The 23,780-nt window shown below is 40.7% G+C and overlaps 1 protein-coding gene across 1 annotated transcript in view; it reads right to left on the minus strand.

Moving 5' to 3' along the window:
- The window catches only part of LOC140714547 (low-density lipoprotein receptor-related protein 1-like), a 1,940,354-nt gene that overhangs the window by 699,815 nt on the left and 1,216,759 nt on the right, over positions 1-23,780 (minus strand). Inside the window, exons 20-21 of the mRNA XM_073025830.1 lie at positions 15,709-15,876; positions 7,548-7,730 (exon numbers count right to left, since the gene is read on the minus strand). Of these exons, the coding sequence (XP_072881931.1) occupies positions 7,548-7,730; positions 15,709-15,876 (351 nt within the window). The remainder of the gene's footprint in view (positions 1-7,547; positions 7,731-15,708; positions 15,877-23,780) is intronic.

Raw genomic sequence — 23,780 nt, forward strand, 5'->3', positions numbered from 1 at the left:
CCATGCCACATGAAACTGTCTACATTTCCTCTGCATTTGGCCTGCCTCTTTCGTTATAGATTAATGACCATGATCCATTGCCTGTTGTTCAAGTCCAACTTCAAACGTTGTGATCAATAAAGGGGAAAGTTATGACATCACCATAGGTCAGGCAAAATCTGACCCACTGCCTAAAGGTACATTAAGTGAGGCAGCAATATGTCAATTGGGCCATTGGCTAGAGAAAGTGGACAAGATCATTCAAAAGGAAAATTTCTGAAACTTACGCTATTGAACGCCATATTCAAATTCACAGGAAGTACAACACTGCACAACTAAAGTATGGGAATTGTACTAGCTACCACTATACTACAGTAGTGAATGGCAATAACGTGCGGGCTGGGCCCGGAAATAACACGTTTATGTGTCCTGGAGAAGGGTCTTGGCCCAAAACATCGACCGTTTGTTCATTCCTTAGATGCTGCCTGACCTGCTGAATTCCTCCACCATTTTGTGTGTGTTGATTTGGATCGCCAGCATCCGCAGAATTTCTCATGTTTACAATTTATTCAGTCCACATTTCTCAAGATATGCCAAACACAGAAGTACAGTCAGCCACCCTTATCCACGAGGGATTGGTTCCGGGACCTCCCACGGATACCAAAAAATGTGGATGCTCAAGTCCCTTATATAAAATGGCATACTATTTGCATATAACCTATGCACATCCTCCCGTGCACTTTAAATCATCTCTAGGTTACTTATAATACCTAATACAATGTAAATGCTATGTAAATAGTTGTTATACTGTAATGTTTAGGGAATATTGACAAGAAAAATAAACTGTACATGTTCCTCTCGCTCACAACACAAGCAGCGAACGAATGAGATGTGAGGCGAGCAATGATCAAACGACGAGTAAAACGTGTAACACCTGTACAGTAGTTGTTACACTGTCTTGTTTAGGGAATAAGGACACTTTGGAGGAGGCTCAATAATACTAAAGTCAGGAACTGTGGAGGTTGAGGGCTGAGGATCTTCAAGCATTGAACGTCGAGACTCCAGAATTGCAGATGCTTTATTTAGTAACATTGTTATAGGAAGCTGTCTCTTCTTTTTCTTTACATCATGAAACAAACCTTGCCAGGTAGCCTTTCTCTGCAATGAATTTCTTGAGCTCCTCTGGGAACGCTGTTGCAGCCTCCGCATTAGCCGATGCCAATTCTCCCATGATCTTTACATTCTTGAGGCTGTAGCGCTTTACATAGCCAGCCAGCCATCCCTTACTAGCCTTAAACTCTTTTCTCTTGCTCTCAATCAACCCCGTCACAGTAGTGCTCATAGAGACTAAGTGCTTTTTCACGTATAATTTGGCCATCAACAGGGATATGCTTCTGTGACATGTCCTCTAGCCACACCTTCGGCGAGAGATAGCACTTTACGCTCCCTCTTGGCCTTTGAGGAATTGCTTTGATCACATAATTGCTTTTTAGGAGCCATTTTTTTACAGGAACAAAGTAGCGAATGAACAAAATGCGAGGCGAATAATGCTAGAACAACAAGTGCTGGAAGAGCACTTCCGGATTTTCTCGATTCACGGTTGGTTGAATTTGTGCATGCGGAACTCACGGATAAGGAGGGCTGACTGTATTAAAAAGCAAACACGAGGAAATCTGCAGATGCTGGAAATTCAAGCAACATACACAAAATGATGGTGGAACGCAGCAGGCCAGGCAGCACCTATAGGGAGAAGAACTGTTGATCTCTCAGGCTGAGTCCCTTCATCAGGACTAACTGAAAGGAAAGACAGTAAGAGATTTGAAAGTAGGAGGGGGAGAGGAAAATGAGAAGTGATAGGAGAAGACCGGAAGTGGTGGGGTGGAGCTCAGAGCCGGAAAGGTGATTGGCAAAAGGAATACAGAGCTGGAGAAGGGAAAGGATCATGGGACGGGAGGCCTAGGGAGAAAGAAAAGGGGAGGGGAGCACCAGAGGGAGATGGAGAACAGGCAGAGTGATGGGCAGAAAGAGAGAAAAAAAGGAGGGGGGAGTAAAACTATATATATCAGGGATGGGGTAAGGAGGGGAGGAGGGGCATTAATGGAAGTTAGAGAAGTCTCTCTTACCCCCACCGATGACCCCTTTTCCCATCTTCTACCCTCCTTCACTTCATGGACACCCAACTCTGGATCTCTTTATTGCTAATTGCTGATGGGAGATCAACCATCTCGACTTCACCACACTGTGTTCCAATTCCAACCTCACTCCTTCCGAACGCTCTGCTCTCTGCTCCCTCTGCACCAATCCCAACCTCACTATAAAACCAGCTGATAAGGGGGGAGTTGTTGTTGTCTGGCGTAATGACCTCTACCTGGCCGAGGCACAGCGACAACTCTCTGATACCTCCTCTTATTTACCCCTTGATCATGACCCTACTAATGAGCAGCAGGGCACGGTCTCCTATACCATCACCAACCTCATCAGCTCTGGGGATCTCCCATCCACTGCCACCAACCTCATAGTTCCCACACCCCACACTTCCCATTTCTACCTCCTACCCAAGATCCACAAACCTGCCTGTCCAGGTAGATCCATTGTCTCAGCTTGCTCCTGCCCCACGGAATACATTTCTGCATACCTTGACACTGTTTTATCCCCCTTTGTTCAATCTCTTCCCACCTATATTTGTGACACTTCTCATGCTTTGAATTTTTTCAATGATTTTAAGTTCCCTGGCCCCCACTGCCTTATTTTCATCATGGACATCCAGTCCCTATATACCTCTATCCCCCACCAGGAAGGTCTCAAAGCTCTTCGCTTCTCTTTGAATTCCAGACTAAACCAGTTCCCCTCTACCATCACTGTCCTCCGTCTAGAGGAATTAGTCCTTATTCTCAATAATTTCTCCTTTGGCTCCTCCCACTTCCTCCAAACCAAGGGTGTAGCCATGGGCACTCGTATGGGTCCCAGTTATGCCTGCCTTTTTGTTGGCTTTGTGGAACAGTCCATGTTCCAAGACTATACGGGTATCCGTCCCCCTCTTTTCCTTCGCTACATCGACAACTGCATTGGTGCTGCCTCCTGCACGCATGCTAAGCTTGTTGACTTCATTAATTTTGCCTCCAACATTCACCCTGCCCTCAAATTTACCTGGTCCATTTCTGACACCTCCCTCCCCTTTCTTGATCTTTCGGTCTCCATCCCTGGAGACGGTTATCTACTGATATCTACTATAAGCCTACAGACTCTCACAGCTGCCTGGACTATTCATCATCCCACACAGTCTCTTGCAAAAAATGCTATCCCCTTCTCACAATTCCTCCGTCTCTGCCGCATCTGCTCTCAGGATGAGGCTTTTCATTCCAGGACGATGGAGATGTCTTCCTTTTTTAAACAAGGGGGCTTCCCTTCCTCCACCATCAACTCTGCTCTCAAACGCATCTCTCCCATTTCCCGCACATCTGCCCTCACCCCAGCCACCCACCACCCCACTCGGGATAGGGTTCCCTTTGTCCTCACCTACCACCCTACCAGCCTCCAGGTCCAACGTATAATTCTCCATAACTTCTGCCACCTCCAATGGGATCCCACTACCAAGCACATCTTTCCCTCCCCCCCCTTTCTGCTTTCCACAGGGATCGCTCCCTACATGACTCCCTTGTCCACTCGTCCCCCCATCCCTTCCCACCGATCTCTCTCCTGGCACTTATCCTTGTAAGCGGAACAAGTGCTACACCTGCCCTTACACTTCCTCCCTCACCACCATTCAGGGCCCCAGACAATCCTTCCAGGTGAGGCGACACTTCACCTGCGAATCGGCTGGTGTGGTATACTGCGTCCGGTGCTCCCGGTGTGGCCTTTTATATATTGGTGAGACCTGACACAGACTGCGAGACCATTTCGCTGAACACCTACGCTCGGTCCGCCAGAAAAAGCAGGATCTCCCAGTGGCCACACATTTTAATTTCACGTCCCATTCCCAATCTGATATGTCTATCCAAGGCCTCTTCTACTGTCAAGATGAAGCCACACTCAGGTTGGAGAAACAACACCTCACATACTGGCTGGGTAGCCTCCAACCTGATGGCATTAACATTGACTTCTTTAACTTCTGTTAATGCCCCTCCTTACCCCATCCCTGATATATTTAGTTTACTTTTCCCCCTCCTCTTTTTTTCTCTCTTTCTGCCCATCACTCTGCCTGTTCTCCATCTCCCTCTGGTGCTCCCCTACCCCTTTCTATCTCCCTTGGCCTCCCGTCCCATGATCCTTTCCTTTCTCCAGCTCTGTATCCTTTTTGCCAATCACCTTTCCGGCTGTCAGTTCCACCCTACCCCCTCCGGACTTTTCCTATCATTTTGCATTTTTCCCTCCCCCTCCTACTTTCAAATCTCTTACTATCTTTCCTTTCAGTTCGTCCTGATGAAGGGTCTCGGCCTGAAACGTCAACAGTGCTTCTCCCTATAGATGCTGCCTGGCCTGCTGCATTCCACCAGCATTTTGTGTGTGTTGCTGACTGTATTACGTTGCTTTTCAACAACCATAATGCGCTGTGAGCAAAGTCTTAGAGAATAGTGATGAGGTGATTACATGATCATAGTAATCAATTATGAGGTACTGAGGATCAAATGCTATTAATCTGTAATTAATTTCTTAAATTAAGCCTGTAATCCTTCAGCTGCCCCTTGCTGCTAAGCATATCCCACTGCCCCCTGTATCGTTATCACTGCTTAGAAATTTCCACTGCCCCCAGGGGAGCAATCTGGCCCTCTACTGTATGTGAGCCATTGATTTACTGTACATCATCCACAGTCTATTTTTCATAGATACACCAAGACAGCAGTGATGGCTAGTTGCACCTTGCTATGAGTAACTGCACTCTTGTTGAAAAAATAACTACTCCAGATTTGGAACTCAGAAATAAAAACAAAATATGCAATAAATACTCAATATGTTAGGCAACATCTCCAGCAAGAAATGGTTAAAATTGAGGTCAATGGCTTTTACTCAAAATAAGAAAAAGTTAGAAATGAAACATGATTTAAATTGCAACCTAGAAGGAGGGGTGAAGACAAAAGGCTACCAATAATTGGATGGAGCCAATTTATTCTCTCTGCCTCTTCTCAGAAACTTAAAACATGTTTGATTTATAACTCATCCCAGTTGTGATCAGAGATCACCAGCCTGAAATTGTTAACTCTATCCCTTCCCCACAGGTGCTGCCTGACCTGTAGAGAGTTTGGTTTTTTTTTCATAAATATTGCACAAAACATTCCAAAGTTTGGTTTGTCAACAACAATCCAGAGCATGTTACTAATTAGCATTCAAGGCCAGCTACTTCATTCAGTTCTGTCTGAGACATTGCCCTCAAACTCAGACCTATTCATCTCCCTGATAGTGTTTTTTTAAAAAAATCTGGCAGTGTATAATAACTTTGTGACCCTGTTTGACCCGAAAATGAACACCATATTCAATAACATTATTATCAGCCAATGATAAAGAAATTGCAAAGCTCTTTTGCGCACCTTCAGAGATTGAAAAGACTGGTTAAAGGTCAAGGCCTCAAGCTCAGCACTAAATCCAGAGTTGCCACAGAACAGCAATTCCTGTTCAACTCAATGCTTCAGAAACATGGATTCAAAGACTGGCACCTCAAAGCATTGGAGAGTATTGCCACCATTGCCCTGCATAATCTCCTAAATTCATTAGTCAGATAATCATCTGTTCTCAGGTCAACGTTCTTAACAGAGAGGTCCTACTTACCCTGGTCATGTTAAAACATGCTCATAACACCAGACTCACAGATCAAACAAAACTCTGAACTCTATCAGAGCAAGAGATTACTAAGAGAACAGAAAAAAATTGTTTTTAAAGCCTCCTTAAAATATATATTACCCATTCCCTCTGCTAGGGAAACTCTGGCGCATGACTGATCAAAGCAGAGGAGCAGAGACATTCTACTTCTTTGTTGGGAGTATCTGGAAGCCTTGTGCTAACTGTAGAAAGTGCACTTCCCTTTCACACTATCCACCCATCCACGTCCTTAAACCTCTTATCCAACAGAGTCTGGAGTCCCTGACATTGCACTTGTCAATCATCTTAGAATTCATAGAGGTCATGTGGAAACAAGTATTCCTCAACTCCAAGGAACCGCCTCATAAATACATGGATGGAAATTACAATGGACATTTACAAAATGGAGAAGATAACAGCATCTGTTAATCACAAGCTGGAACAATTTGATTCATACTGGGAAAAATGGTTTAACTACATAATGCCTCATAGGCCTGATTTTATTCTCACAAATCAATGAATATGTTGTTAAAAAAAAGATCACTCCCTACTTGTACATAGTTCTTTCCTTTTGCTTGTTTTTTCTTTCCACTCTTTTCTATAAGTATATACCTCAGATAAATACTTTGTGGAGATTTGTGATATATATGATTATGTATATATATACTTCTATGATATATATGTACAATGTCTGAAATACATCTTATGGAAATGTTTGTCTGATGATGAACTTCAATAAAAAAATAAATTACAAAAAAAAGAATATAGAATATAATTTCAAACATTGAACATTACAGCGCAATACAGGCACTTCAGTTTATGATATTCTGCTGACTTATTAACCTACTCTGCTTAATCTAACCATTCCTACCTACATGGTCCTCCATCTTTCTATCATCCATAAGCCTATCAAAGAGTTTCTTAAGCGTCCCTAATGATCTGTCGCTACCACTATCCCTGTCAGCACGCTCCACACACCCACCACAGTGTGGAAAACTTTCCTCTGACATACTGCCCGTACCTTCTTCTTTTAAATCTTAAAATTATGCCCCCTTGTATTAAGTAATTTCCTCCTTGGAAAATATGTTTCCTGCTGTTCACTTGTTTTCTGCCTCTTATCATCTAATGCAGCTCTATCAAGTTACTTCTCATCCTCTTCTGCTCCAAAGAGAAAGGTTTGTTCAAACTATTCTCATAAGACATGTCCTCTGAACCAGGCAGCATCCTGGTAAATTTCCTCTGCATCCTCTTTAAAGCTTCCATATTTTTCCTATAATGAGGTAACCAGAACTGAAGGCAAAACTCCAAATGTGGTCTAAACAAAGGTTTTAGAGATCTGCAACTTTACCTCACAGCTCTTCAACTCAACTGCAGACCAATGAACCAACATCCTGTAAGCCTTCTTAACAACCATATCAACTTGAGCAGCAACTTTGAGGGATCTATTTTGTGGATCCCAAGATCTCTTTGTTCCTCTGGAGTGCTAAGAACCACACTGTTACTTCTGTATTCTGCCTTCAAATTTAATCTTCTCTGGGTTGAACTGCATGTGCCACTGCTCTACCCAGGCCAGCATCCTATCAATGCTCCAATGTAACCTAAACCAACCTTTTACACTTGCCACAACTCTACCAACCTTCGATCATAGAGCATAGAATATAGAAGATAGAGCAAAGGATGTAGAATATAGAACATAGCTGGGATTGTTTATTTATCCAAAATGCTACATTAAAGTAATTTATGATTAGTCCAGTGCAGATCTAAGATATTAATCATACCTGTGTCTTTACATGTAAACTCAGAATGCGAGTCACATGTTCTCGTATTCCCTGCGCAGTTGTTTTCATCACTGCCATCTTCACAGTCCCAGTCTCCGTCACAATGCCATCGCAATGGAACACAATTACCATCCATATAACACTGAAATTGTTTTCTGTGACAAATACCTGGTGATCTAGTGGCTGGAAGGATAATAGAAACAATAACATTGTTAAAAAAGAGATGAATTTGCTTTGAAAACTGTATTAATTGTATTTTCTTTAGTATTTATATCATTCATATTTCCCCAGAAAGCATTTCCTTTCTCCCTTCAGTGAACATATTTGGTATTCTGTCAAACTGTTCTGCTTTATATAGGAAAGCTATTTTAAAAGAGAATGATTCAGTAGTTGTTTGTGCAGGAGTTAAAATATTAACATGATTTATTTAAATCAAAATTAAACATATTTATAGTCATCTATATTAAACATACAGATGAAATAGCACAAATGTTAATTGCAGGAGGTATTCTTACCCATCACAATTCTTTGCAGTTTAAATGAATAACAAAGGAGACCAGCAAACATTGAAGGTAAAGCTGATCAACAGGGAAATATCTAATTTTAGTGGCGAATGGAAAATGATGTCTTTTCGCAGAAAAAGACATCATGAAGAATTTCAGAACAAGATAGGTAAGGCATAAACCAGGCAGACATATATTTTTTTAAAGGAGTGGTAGTGTGGCCTAAGCTAATATACCGGACACGACAAACAAAATAAAATTTTATTTAAAGCGGTCAAGGCTAGTGGTAGCAAGTCTCAGAGCAGGATTCAATTAATAGCAATGAAAATTATACAAAGCACAAAAGAGAATTGAAAACATTAATATCGGAAGCAAAGCAAAGGAACAAGAAATGATTGTATCTAAACTGAACTCAAAATCGGTTCTAAAAATAAAAAGCCTTAATGATTCACTAGGAAAGAATGTGAATCTAATAAAGACCCAAAGGAAAGCGTTCCTGAGATACATAAGACATGACTGAAGTACTTGATGGGTATTTTTCAAGCACTTTCACAGAAGAAACTTTTTCAGGAACTGAGAAGAGTATACTAACAGGAAATGAAGTTATAGGCAATAAAAAATAATCCGAGAAGGTAAACTAAAAAAAGTGGCTTCACCAAAAGTAATTTCCAATCCAAAAATAATGCCCCTGTCTTCACTTAAGGAATGAATAAGAGCAAAGCAGTGGCATTGATCTCATAAACATGAGAGAATCTGCAGATACTGGAGATCCAAAGCAACACACACAAAATGCTGGAGGAGCTCAGCAGGCCAGGCAACATCTATGGAAAAGAGTAAATGGTGGACATTTTTAACCAAGACCTTTCTTCAGGACATTGACATTGATCTCAATTGTTAAATGCTCACTGGATGTAAATTTGATGCTATACCATAAAGTAAGGAATGGGTGAAATTCTAGACCAATTAGTGTGACAATAATAGTGGGGGCTAAATTTCAATTATCAGGATCAAATTAAACTTTTTGATTGAGGAAGTCTTGAATAATCAAGGAGTCTCACTTTTGCTTCTTTGGATGAAAACTGCACTTGATTAATTAATAATGCTCCCTGCCAGTGACAACACAAGTAGATAATAATATAGGATTATGGAATACTTCATCAGTTGGGATGTTCAGTATAAAAGTTGGGAAGTCATATTGTAGCTGTACAAACTTTTTGTTGGAATATATTTGGAGTACTTAGAGTGCAGTCCAGGGATGTGGAGGCTTTGGAGAGGGTGCAGGATTATTCCCAGATTCCCATATTAGAGGTTACTAGCCAAATGAAGAGATTGGACAGTTCTCATGAGTGTTGGAGGCTAAAGGGTGAACTGATGGCATAGTCACGGTAGATAGTCAGAGCTTATTCTTTCCAGTATGCAATACTAGAGGGCATGGGTTTAAAGATTAGAGAGAGAGAATGTTTAAAAGCAATTTACATAACAACTTTTCTTTATACAGAGAGAGCTGGTACCTGAATCATGATGTCAGCAGAAGAGGTGGAAGCAGATACTATAACAATGCCTGAACAAGATTCAGCAGTTCACATGGTTTTACAAAAGACATTTAACAAAGCACCATGCAGAAGGTTTATGAAGAAGATAGAACCCAACAATTAATTGGTACGAAGAATATAAAACTGGCTGTGGTAACTCTATGTGGATATTGATGTTATAAGCAGTGGTGTCTTCTTAAGTTTAGATTTGAGTTCTGCAATTCCCATAATAATTTAGAGCTGGATATGGGGAGCAACAATAATGCTGGTCATATCAGTGACACCTTCATTTCATGAACAAATAAAGATAGAACTCACGTTTGCTGTTGTACCAGATGGCACATTTTGCTAATGACATCCTTATGCAAGAACAGATATCTCATTCCTTAATGAGATTCAGATTGAGAATTGCTTCGGGCATTTGGCTGAGAGCATTTCCTTCCTGCTCTTCCTCATTACTCTTCCAACATCTTACCCTGCTCCACATACCCTCTGCCTCTTTTATACCATTTGTTTATTCTCATTGTAACTTACAGTAATGTTTTAATGTCTTACACTGCAGTACTGCCACAAAACAAATTTCATGACATATGTCAATGATAATAAACCTGATTCTGATTCTACTCTCCCAGTCATTTTCAAAGGAAAATCCTGTTAATGAAGTTATGTAGAGTCCCAATTTCAGCACCTGCTGCAATGCTCCTTGAATAATTCTCAACTTGAAACAACTAAAACACATTCTAGATACAGAAAATAAAATTACATCACTAGAAAAAAAAAACTCAAACATCAACCGATCTGAAACTGATGGATCTACCCTTTAAATAAAATTGGTGCTGTGGTCAATACTGGGGTCTCATCTGCTGTAATGGATATTCACCCATCGTGACTAGGAAGCAGTGTCAATGGCAAATGGCACTGATGGCATAAAATTAACCATCTGTGATTTCTGAGTTCATCAATTACGTTGTAAGGATATTTCTACTGGGCATCTGCTACATATGAAATAACAGTAACATTCCTATCTTGTCTGGGCTGACTTATCAAATAAATACACAAATACATCATTTAGGAGTGCAAAGGATTCCCAAAATTAGGAAGTACTGAATTAAAACACTATTCCTGATATATATGACATATTATGAAATATAACAATGAAATTTGAGTCCATGTACTTGAAATTTTAAAAGGTAGCAGAGGAAGCCCTGGTCTCTGAAAAAGCATATGGGCATCTTGGGTTTAAAGAAGGAAGAACACAACACATAGAATTAGAGAGCTACAGAGGTGTATAACACAGAAACAGGTCCTTTGGCACATCCTGTACGTATCTTTGGTTCAGCATTCAACACTGTGACCCCCTCCAAGCCGATTGGCAAATTTCGCCAGCTTGGTATCAGCTCATCCCTCTGCAATTGGACCTTGGACATTCTGACGAACAGACCCCAATCTGTTAAGTTAGACAATCTCTTCTCCTCCACTCTCACTCTGAACACCGGCGTGCCTCATGGCTGTGAGCTGAGCCCTCTTCTGTACTCCCTTTTCACCAATGACTGACTTGATTATGGATATAACTCCATAATCAAGTTCACAGACGTCACCACGGTGGTTGGCCTGATCAGAGGGGATGACGAGACGGCCTACAGGGGTGAAGTCCAACACCTGGCAGCGTGGTGTGCCAACAACAACCTGGCCCTTAACACCCAAAAAACCAAGGAGATCATTGTGGACTTCAGACATGCTAGGAGCCACACTCATGTTCCCATCTACATCAATGGAGCTGTAGTAGGGCGTGTATCAAGCTTCAAATTCCTTGGTGTCCACATTTCTGAGGATCTCACCTGGTCCTTGAACCCCTCCATCCTGATCAAAAAGGTGCAACAGCGCCTTTATTTCCTGCGGAGCATCAAGAAAGCTCACCGCTGTCCCAGGATACTGACGGACTTTTACCACTGTACCATTGCGAGCATGCTCATCAACTGCATCTCAGTGTGGTATGGCAATTGTCCAGTATTGGACCGCAAAGCACTCCAGCATGTGGTGCAAACTGCCCAGCAGATAATTGGCACCTTATTGCCCACCATTGAGAACATCTAGCGCAAACACTGCCTGGGCAGTGCGAAAAGCATTATTAAGGATACATCTCACTCTAACCAAGGACTTTTACTCTCCTCACATCCGGTAAGTGCTAGAGGAGCCTCCGCTCCCACACCAGCAGGCACAGGAAGGCTTCTTCCCTGAGGCTGTTGACCTGCTGAACCTCACATCACAGCACTAAGCAGTATTGCACCCATATTGTACTGTCTCCGTACTTTTATATTTGTGTGCTGTAGCACTTTTTATTCGTAGTTATTTTGTAAATAACACTATTCTTTGCATTTCTGGTTAGATGCTAACTGTATTTCATTTGGCTTGGTATTTGTACTCAGCACAATGACAATAAAGTTGAATCTGATTTAATTCTTCTGGCTTCTCCCTGTAAACTTAATAATCAAGAACATATCAATTGCTGCTCCAACTATACCCAGAAGGATATGAGTTTTGAGGGGATTGTTGCAGAAAAAAATAATTCAGTCTGGTGACTGTGGCCAAGCTAATGGCCGAGAGTTCAATGTCCTCAACAAACATAACTGTTGGCGAAAGGAGAAATTAGCTTTTCCACTCAGGATTTTCAGAACTGCTCCATCTGAAAAGGTGGTGTAAGTTGATTCCATCAATACCTCTAAAGGGGCTTTGGGTGGAGACTGGTGAGGGGGGGGGGGGGTAAGAAATTGGATTACAGAACCAAAGGGAGAATGTTTGTGCAGGAATGGCAACTCAGCAGGGCCATGAAAGGTTGCAAAGCCTCCACCTGTGCCGGAGTTTCCATGATTGTGCGTTAAACCTTTCGCTGAAATAACTAACTTGCAATTTGGAGGAATACCTCAATGGATTACAATGGAACAGTGAATATTGCTAAAAGCAAGTATTCTTATATTTCTCAAGGCACATACTGTATAAATAGTTATATTGGCTTCATAATTCTTAAACACTTTTGCCTATTATCATGTTTTTTTAGAGTCATATTTTGGAACAACAAAACTCTTCTTTATAGCTTTTATTAGTACCCTGTAGGCTCATTTCTCAGGCTATTAGAAAGAAATTTGGATAAAAAGTGGTTCAAATATAGTTTGAAGTTTCGACTCCAGCTGCATCATTATGTCTCAAATAACCTCCATCAATGACTGAACAAAGCAAGGAGACTAATTAAGCAGAACAACTCATTGGATTCAGCGAGATTGTCTTCTCCTGTGCACACATGACAAACAACATAACCTTCGATGAGTTCACCCATGCATGAGCCTTCTTGAAATTCATTTCACTTTCATACAGCTTTCTGGTCAATGGATCCAGGAAAATGAAGAACTATTCTGTAATATTTTGCAGATTGTGTTACTACTGGCTCTCCTATTATTTACAGCAAAGCTTCACCAACATAAAATCTGTCAGTACTTCTGAAAGAAGACTAAGAATTTTTAATTCAACCTGCTGGTTCCTGAAATGCTATTCAGCTGTTTAATTGAAAGTAAAATCTTCAGCATTATAAATAAAATGTTTCAAATATACTGCATATTTATTGAAATAAGCTTAATTTTTGAGTTATTATATCCAGCAAAATATGACTTTCTGAACCAATACCTAGATTATATTTTATAAAGAATTGACTCTTTATATTTTGATGACTATTGAGAAATTTTCAAGCACTCCAGAATGAATCTTTTAATATTCAGGCATGATATCAGACATTTTCAATTGGTTGGCCAGGCATTAAACTTGGCATGGAGATTTTGCTGTGTGTTACAAAAGCTATCTTTTTATAATTATCTTTGATTTGAAAGGAAAAGAATACTAAGTGCTTTTTTTTATAATGGATGACTAACCTGTGACACCAATTTTACACTAAGGTATCAAACTCAAAATCTGCTTTAAAATTCCCAGGGCAGTGTTTAGATAATCCTGGAAGGAAATAAAGCCCAACTTGCAAAGAAGTGTTTTAACTGCTTTTTATTGGCTGTGGCCAAAGTAGAAGCAATTTGCGTTAATAACAGAGATAATATGGTGTAGTCTGAGAGGTAAGACATAACACAGTTAAATGGATTAGTGTGTAATAGCTATCAGAGGAGGATGGATAGATTTGGATTGTTTTCACTGGGGTGTTGGATGCTCAAAGTTCAAAGTGCATTATAGGAATAGATAGGGTAGATCAAATTCCTTTCCCTGGCTAGAAATGTCAAACATGAGAGAGCAAAGGTTTAAGTTGAGAGGGTGAAAGTTTAAGTGAACTATGCAGGACAAATTTGTATTTCCACAGCAACACAAATAAAATGCTGCAGGAACTCAGCAGGTCAGGCAGCATCTATGGAAGTGAGTGAACAGTCAATGTTTTGGACTGAGACCTTTCATCAGGACTGGAAAGGAAGAGGGAAGGTGACAGAATAAAAAGCTGGGGGTGGGGAGGTGGAAGGTGCTGGCTGGAAAGTGATAGGTGAAGCCAGGACGGTGGGAAAGGTCAAGGGCTGGAACAGAAAGAGTCTGCCAGGAGAGGAGAGTGGAGAAAGGGAAGGAAGAGGAAACCTAGGGGAAAGCAATAGGCAGGTGAGAAGAAGTGAAAGAAGTGAAAGAGAAAGAAGTGTCAGAGTGGGGAACAGAGGAAGGGAGGAGGGAATTTGTTCACTGGATGAAGAAGCTGTTATTCATGCCATCCAGTTGGAGGGTACCCATACAGAATATAAGGAGTTGCTTGTCCACCCTGAGGGTGGCCTCATCCTGGCACAAGAGGAGGCCAAGGATTGACACGTTGGTCCCACAGAGAACCTGGGTGTCTGAAATGAACTGCTGGTGGTCACGTTGGAAGCATTGTATTTAAGAGGCATTTAGATACTTGAACAAGAAGGGAATGCAGTAGAATTTAGACAGATGGGCTTAGTTACATTTGGTATCATGACCAGCAAAGCCATCTTGGGCCAGATGACCTGTTTCTGTGCTACATTGTTCTACGTTTGCAAAATGTCTCTGCACATGGTACCAAATGAATTTTACAATACTTAGGGCAGGAACAATGCCAGGATAGTGTTGAGAATCAGTTTGTAAGTTATCTGTCCAACCAGATATGGTATTACATCTAATTTTGTTCTATCATAATTTCTTCTCCATTTTGAATGCTTAGGATGAATAGAAAATTAGTTAATATAAGAAAACCTTTTGGTCATTTGCAAGTTCAGCATTCCTAAGTTATTAATGTTTTCATTCATTGCATAAAATGTAGACGTATTTGGCTTATACATTTTGCTGAAATACTGAATATAAGCTTGGGTACTGGCATGAATTCATCATACAAATGCTGGAATTATTATTATTTTTGAAATGATGCATTATGTTCATTAGAAATTGTACCTTTCCATGTGTACAATATTATGGAAGTTGATCTGGTGAAAGAGGACATAAACTGACTTCCTAATGGAATAAGTATGGTTTGTTCTTTCCTGCATTTAATCCAAGCTGGAGGGATATATCAAAAGCTGATTTGAATAAGATTTCATATGGCATACTTAGTAGCTGGTGTGTTGCAAAAAAAGATGCCTTCATCTCCTTTCTGATGTTTGCAATCACATTGATGTTACATGGGCAGGTTTACGTTTGTATTATTTATACCCTTGAGCATTTTGAAGACAAGATCCAGACCCCTGTAATTAGTGAAGCATTGGAGCTGATCCAATGTTTCATTGTTACAACTTTTTATACAAAAATGCCTGTATTAATGGTACAATATTGTATATTTAAATATGTACCTAGAATGAACCAAATGATTTTAAAGCAGGGATATACTGTATGCCACCAATACTTTGATCCTCCACAAAATATCTTGCAAAATACCTAGGCATATATGCAAATAAAAAAAATTCTATTTGTGTTGCTTTTGATGTTAACATTGTTTTTTTTTTCTTTCCCAGTGCATCTCAAATGAAATGTAGTACAGCAACTTTGGAGAGGGAAAATAGCAAGACTGCAGTGAATATTTTTGCATATTTCAGTCCTTCTCCAGATAATACAGCTTTTAAAATATAAAATTCTTGCCACACAGACACAGACCTGGTTCAGAACAGTTAGCATTAGTTTCATCACTGAAATCACCGCAGTCATTATCCCCATCACAGATCCAGTGCTCAGGAACACAACGGCCATTGTCACATTTGAACTGTGCATCAGAACAGGAAGGAGAACAGCCCGCCTCATCACTGCCATCCCCACAGTCATCATCTGTAACAAAAACAACATACAAAAAACCAAACACATCGATTGTAAAGTGTTCTTTAAAATTCCGACAGAGGTTTCACAGAAGCTAACATACTCCAAACTTGTCCAGGTTCATTTAAATTTCAATAGAAATGTAGTGTTAGCAAAATATTTGATTTTATATGATGCTGATATTATGTACTATCAGCAAAGTTTTATAAATTAGGATCATTGTGGGATTTCTAATAATATAGTGAGTGTCCAGAGTATAATTGATTAACTCAGCCGAGGTTCAAATGTATGACCTCCTGGACTGTTCAAATTTCAAAGTAACTTTATTAACAAAGTACATATATGTCACCATATTCAACCCTGAGATTTATTTCCTTGCAGATGTACTGAACAAATCCATAATAGGATAATGACTTTAATAGAATCAATGGACGACTGCACCAACTTGGGTGTTCAATCAGTGTGTAAAAGACAACAAACTGTGCAAATACAAAAAGAAAGAAATAATAATAATAAATAATAAACAATAAAGATCAAGAAAATGAGATGAAGAGAACTTGAAAGTCAGTCCATAGGTTTTGGCAACATTTCAATGATGGGGCAAGTGAAGCCTTTGGTTCAAGAGCCTGATGGTTGACGGGTAGTAACTATTCCTGAACCTGGTGCTGTAAGTCCTGGAGCTCCTGTACCTTCTTCCTGATGGCAGCAGCGAGAAGAGAGCATGTGATAACATAAGTCATCAGGGTACTAAAATTTCCAAGCAGAATCCACGTGATTCATGTTTTTTTTTGCTCTATCTTTTTACTTTAAAACCTCTTCTTTTTGGGATCAGTAGCAAGAAATGCAGTGGATATCAGGATAGAGCTGCAGCAAAAACTCAACTGAATGCTACAGTCAGATTATAAATGGGAAAGTGATTCCTTTTTATTTGTTATATTGTTGCACATCTCAGAAAAATAAAACAAGGGAGAAATATAATAAAAACCAGAGTGATGATAGAGTGGTTGATTATTTCAGTCTGATGATAAAAAAAAAGTTTGGAGCAGTGCTGATATGGATAAAATCTCACTTCTGATGTATTATTTTGTAGAATTAATTAAACATGAAAACGCTACAAAATACCAATGGTATGAAAACCAACAATCCAGATTAATCTAAAACTATGAGATGACAGGATAGGAAATGTGTTGCTCTTGCATCAAAAGGGACCTGGTAGCATATGGTGTTCCTGGACACATCAATGTCCAAAAATGGAAAAGGCTACAGAAGGTGATGGATACAGCTCAGTTCATGACAGGCAAAGCCCTTCCCACAGCTGAGCACACTGACATGGATCACTGCCAGGAAAATAGCAGCATCCATTATCAAAGAACTGCACCGTTCAGGCTATGCCTTTTCTTGCTACTTGCATCAGAGCAGGAGGTATAAAAGCCTTAGGTCTCAATCCATCAGCTCGGGAAAAGTTATTACCCTGCAACCATCAGGCTCCTGAATGAATGTGGATAACTTCATTCACCACTACACTGAACTGATTCTATGACCGACAGGCTCACTTTCAGTGACTCTTTACTACCCATGTTCTCAGTAATTGTTATTTGCAGAGTCTGTCTTCTTCTGCACATTTGTGTTTCTTGTTTTTGTTCATATATGGCTTTTCATAAAATTCCATTCCCTTTCTATTTTTTTCCCGTGAATGCCTGCTAAAATCAGACTCAGGGTTGGGTATGACACCATTTATGTACTCGGATAGTAAATTTACTTTTAACTTTAACCAGATTAGAGGGCATGTGGTGCTTGGTGAAACTGGATAGAAAGTGTCCAGTTGTTTTCTCTGGAGCAGCAGAGGCTGATGGGACATCTGATGGAAGTGTATAAGATTATAAAAGCAAAGTAGACAGTCAGTATCTTCTTTTCCAGGGTTATGCTTTCTAACACCAGAGGCCATGCATCTGGGACAATCAAAAGAGATGCGTGGGACAGGGATTTTTTTTTATTATTTTGCAGAGAGAGTAGTGTTTGCTGGAATGTGCTGCCTGGGGTGGTGTTGGAGGCAAATATGATAAAAGTGTAAAGCTGTTCAAGAAGTTTTTTTGAAAGGTACATGAATGTGCAGAATGTTGAAGGATGTGGACAGAAGGGATTAGTTTAGCTGTGTTGAGTAGCTGCAGTGAAGTGTGTGAAGCAACAGGGAAGGGAAACATTAATTGGGCATTTTGGTTCAGGAGGCAGCTTCACTGCCTGGAATAAATATTTTAGAACTGACAGTGATCAAGGAGGCTGTGGGTGAGTGCCAGGTATGGGCAGGGAAAACAGTATGACAGAAGTGTGCGACTTAGGAGAAGATTTATTTATTTATTTATCTATCTATCTATCTATTTATTTATTTATGTACTTATTTAGAGATGATAGGTTCAAGTTCAAGCTTGTTGTCATTTCAACTGTATACATGCATACTGCTGAACGGAACAACACTGCTCCAGACCAAGGTGCAGAACACACATAGAACACATGAAGTAATATTGTCAAACAAATAAATTAACAAATAATGAGGTACATTTACAAGTTAAAAAATAAACTGTGTAACAGTATAACACAACTGGCACTTTATCCTGTATGTGGTGAGAACTGGTTGGTTGCAGTGACTTCAGTGGTCTCATGTCCTGGGGGAAGAAGCTGTTTCCCAGCCTAGCTATACTCTAATGCTACGGTACATCCTTCCTGCTGGTGGGGGGGTGGGGGGGGAGGTCAAAGAGATTGTTGGGGGATGGAAGGGGTCATTGACAATGCTTAGGGACCTGCTTATGCAGTGCTCCTGATAAGTATATCAGACGGGTGGAAGGGAGAGCCCGATGATCCACTCAGCAGGACTCAATCCTTTGTAGGTTCTTGTGGGCAAATGCCCTTGCAATTCCCATACCAGAAGGTGATGCAGCTCAACAGGACCATCTCAGTGGTGCTCCTGTTAACATTGGTTGGAATAGGGGAAGGGACGGGGTGCCTCTTTATTTTCAATCTCCTCAGGAGGTGGAGATGCTTCTGTACTTTCCTGACTTAAGAGGTGGTGCTGAGAGACCAGGTAAGGTTGTCCATTATGTGTACTCCCAGAAACTTGGTGCTCCAAACTCTCTCCATAGAGGAGCCACTTATATGCAGAGAGGAACTATCAGCCTGCTCCTTCCTAAAATATGGTAACAGGATCCTCCGACACAACAAGCTGACACTGCCCGTTTGCACCGCGGTGACTAATTAGCCTACTAACCTGTATGCCTTTGGAATATGGGAGGAAACCTGAGCACATGGTGCAAATTCACATGATTATGGGGAGAAAAGAGGAACTCCTTACAGATAATGGCAGATTTGAAGCTGAGTCCCTGGCCCTTTACTAGAATTACACTAACCACTGTGCTACTGTGTCACAAATGCAGACGATGAAGAACAGAAATGAAAAGAACAGAAAAGCTTAGGAAAAGGCCCTTCACCTCACAAAGTTGTGCTGAACTAAAAGCCCAGCTAAACTAATCCCTTCTATCTACACAATGTCCATACCATTCCATTTCCAGAACATTCATGTGCCTGACTCAGGGTTTTCTGAATGCCTCAATCATATATGGCTCCACCATCATTCTTGGCCCGCACCACTCACTGTACAAAATATTTGCCCCACACATCCTCATTGAACTTATCCCCTCTCACCTGAAATGCACACCCTCTGACATTAGACATTGGAGAAAAGATAATGGTTGTTTCCTTAAAGTTGGGAGAGTGAAACATAGAAATTTACAGCACATTACAGGCTCTTCAGCCCACAATGTTGTGCCAACCATGTAACCTATTCTTGAAACTGCCTAGAATTTCCCTAGTTCATAGTCCTCTATTTTTCTAAGCTCTATGTACCTATCTAAGAGTCTCTTAAAAGACTCTATTTTATCCACAACCTACCACCGTTGCTGGCTGTGCATTCCACGCACCCACCACTGTCTGAAAAACTTAACTCTGACATTCCCCTTATACCTAATTCTAAGCACTTTAAAATGATGTCCCCTCATGTTAGCCATTTCAGCCCTGGGAAAAAGCCTTTGGCTATGCACACGACCAATGCCTCTCATCATCTTTATACCACTATCAGGCACCTCTCATTGTCCGTCACTCCAAGGAGAAAAGACCAAGTTCATTCAATCTATTCTCATAAGGCACACTCTCCAATCCAGGCAAAATCCTTGTAAATCTCCTCTGCTCTCTCTCTATAGCATCCACACACTTCATGTAGTGAGGTGACCAGAACTGAACATGAACAAAAAAGAAAATAGTTGTAGTAGATAAAAATATTGTCAGGGGCATCCATACTATCCTTTGCAACTAGGATCAAGAGTTTCAAAGACTATATTATTTGCCCAGTGATAGGCTGAGGGACATCTTGTATGGACCAGATAACAGAATGGGAGGTCAAGGATACCACTATGCTCCTCATAGGTACTAATAACATAAGATATGAAAAGTGTTCTGCTGAGAGTTTGAGCAGCTAGGGATGAAATTAAAGAGCAATTCAGCAAAAGTAATAAATACTGGATTATTATCTGGGCTCTCGGCAAATTCGCACAGATTTACAACATCTGGGCAATTGGTGTAGGTGTAATGGAGAAATAGGTTTTAATTTGAGAGGAAGTAGCTTCCTTACGAGAAATGGAGAGAACTGTTTTGTTGAGATTGGCCCTATCTGAATCATGCTATGACAGGAGAGAGGGAAAGGGAGAGAGAAGAGGGAGAGTAATGAGAGAAAAATGTGATCACAGTAATGGTTCTAGTACTAAGGTTAGGGTAGAAGATTATGGAGGAGAGAAATCCAGAATATTAAAGAGAAAAATGGAGGGCACTCAGAAAACTGAATCAGCATCATCATAATGTTCCACGTATGACGTGGGAGATCATGGTCTATCCATAAACATGACAGTTCTTGGAAATTTGTTTCTATTGAAGTGGTTTGCAATTGCTTTCTTCTGGGCAGTGTCTTTACAAGACAGGTGACCCCAGCCTTTATCAATACTTTTCAGAGATTGTCAGTGGTTGCATAATCAGGACTTGTGATATACACCAGCTGTTCATATGACCATCCACCACCTGTTCCCATGGCTTCGCGTGACTCTGATCCGAAGGGGGGGGGGGGGGGTGAGGTGGCACAGCTAAGCAGGTGCCTTACCTTGCCCAAGGGTGACTTGCAGGCTAGCAGAGGGAAGTATTGCCTTACATCTCCTTTGGTAGAGATGTAGCTTCACCCCACCACCCAAATGGGATACAGATACACAAATTCTATAGTGACAGACAGAGCATAATAGCAAAAGGTTGCACTAGCAACAGGGTCAAAGTAAGAAAAACATTGGTAATAAGATAAATCAAGCATAATATAGAAACTGTTGACATATTAGCATGTCCAAAAGTGTTAAAAAGAAAAACCTAAGCATCATTATAGGGTAGATGTGATTCAATATTTAGGAAGAATGGGCAAAAAGGAAAAACAGGTAAGAAGGTGTTGGCTGTAAGAAATGAAAATGAAGAAGCAGCGTGAAAATATATTGGCACAGTAACTTGAGGTGTAGGATCAGTCAGCGTGGAGTCAAGAAGTGCCAGTGGGTGAAAGCATTCATAGGATTGATTTGTACACCTACAAATAATATTAGGGACAGCATCACACTGGAAAATTGAAAATGAGTGTTAGAAGGGTTGTACAATTAAAAAAAAAATTACCTTAATCAACCTCATATGGACTGACCAAAGAAATATGCAATTAAACTATGGAATATGTAGAAGAATGAAGGGCTTACGACTTATGGATCATTGGGTCCTCTTCCACTGAAGGTGGGGCTTGCACAAACAAGACAGTCAGTACCTGAACTGCAGGAAAACAAATGATCATTTCTGGCTGGTTTTCCAGTAATAAAATTTGAACCAGAGAGGCTGGGGATGTGAACCACAGCAGCAAGGTAACAGGTGGTAGGGTTGGGGGCAAGAAACATGGTATGACTTCCTGTCATAGAAGAGAAACTCAACAAGCCGCAGGCTTAAGAACATGATGTGACTGATGGACTGAAATATGTCGTTCAATGCTATCATGGGTAAGAAGATTGAACTTGGAGCTGGGATCAGTATTATGAAATTATAATTTTGTTGTTATTACAGAGATCTGATTACATAAAGGACAGGACTGACAGCTTAATGTTCCCAAGGTTTGATGTTTTAGATGAGGGGGTTGGATGTAAAAAAGGTTGAGTGATTGCATTACTGAAAAGAGAAAACTTTACAGCAGCACTTGAGGAGAGCAAATTGGGGGGCTCTCCACAAGGGCAATTTGGGTGGGACACTTAGATAAGAAAGATGCAGTTACATTGATGGGATTATACTATAGCATCCCACCTCCCCCGCCCCACCTCACTCCTCCACACACATACAATATACACTGAGAGGTGGAGAAATAGATATTTAGGCACTTTTCAAATGGCCCAGAAACAACAGAGTTGTCATAGTGGCGAACTTTAACTTCCTAGAGTATTGATGGCAAATTCCGTACTATAAGAAGGTGAGATGGGGGATAATTTCTTCTGTGCCTCCAAATGGGGCTCTGGATACAGTGTGTGGAGAGTGCAGCTAGAGAAAGAAACCTAATGGGATTGTTTTGGGGCTAGGCCAAGTGACCTGATTGCAGGTGAATATTTTGAGAATAGTGGCCATTATGTTTCAAGATTCTTATGAGTAAGGATAAAATTGGACCTTGCAGAAAGGTAGTAAATTGGGAGCAGGAAAAGGAGGATAGGATAAGATGGGAGCTAAGAGGCACTGACTGGTACCAGCTGATGCTGGGCAAAATGAGGTATAACATATGGAGTTGTTATACGAGCAGCTGATCAGAGTTTGGAATCTTGCATGCTCTAATAAGTAATAAGGAAAAGGATGGTGAGGTAAAGGAAGCCCAAGAGGTCCTAAATTTTGTCAGGAAGAAAACGCGTACATAAGATTTAGCTGGCCAAAATCAGACTGAGCCCTTACCGAATATAACGAAGAGATCAAGTTTTCAAGCAAGTAATTAGGAAGGCCAAAGGGACCATGAAGTGTCCTTGGAAAGCAGGATTAAGCAGAATCCCGAGGCATTTTACTTATATTAAGAAAAAGAGGATAACTGAAGAAAGAATAGGTCTAACCATAAACAAGAGAAAATCTGCAGATGCTGGAACTCCAAGGAACACACACAAAATGCTGGAGGAACTCAGCAGGTCAGGCAGCATCTATGGAAAGGTATCCAGTCATTGTTTCAGGCCAAGGCCCTTCATCTCGAGTCTTCTGAAGGGTCTCGGCCCAAAATGTCAACTGTACTCTTCCATAAATGCTCACTGGCCTGCTGAGTTCCTCCAACATTTTGTGCGTGTTGAAAGAATAGGTCCATTCAAGGACAGAGAAGGAAATTTCTGCTTGGAGTCAGAACAAGTGGCTGAGGTACTAAATGAGTACTTTGTGTCAGTATTTACTAAGGAGAAGGATTAGGAGGATATTCAAGGATGAGGGGTTTGCAAATGTGCTGGGACAGTTCGAGATTAACAAGGAAATGCTTTGTCTTCTGAAAAGCATTCATGTGTATAAGTCCTCAGGGCTTGATGGCATGTGTCCCAAACAATTGAAAGAGACAAGTGAGGAAGTTGCTGGGACTTCGACATAGATTTTTGTGTCCTCACTAGCAACAGGTGAACTCACAGAGGACTGGAGACTAGCAAACAAAGATAAACCAGGTAATTATAATTATGAGCCAGTGAGCACATCAGTGGGAGGGAAGGTACTGGAGAGGATACCTAAAGACAGAATTTATGCATATTTGGAAAGGCAAGACCTGCTTAGGGACAGTCAGATTGGATTTGTGCTGGCCTGGTCATGCTTTC

The sequence above is a fragment of the Hemitrygon akajei genome, chromosome 2 (assembly GCF_048418815.1).
Source record: "Hemitrygon akajei chromosome 2, sHemAka1.3, whole genome shotgun sequence".
Taxonomy (NCBI): Eukaryota; Metazoa; Chordata; class Chondrichthyes; order Myliobatiformes; family Dasyatidae; genus Hemitrygon; species Hemitrygon akajei.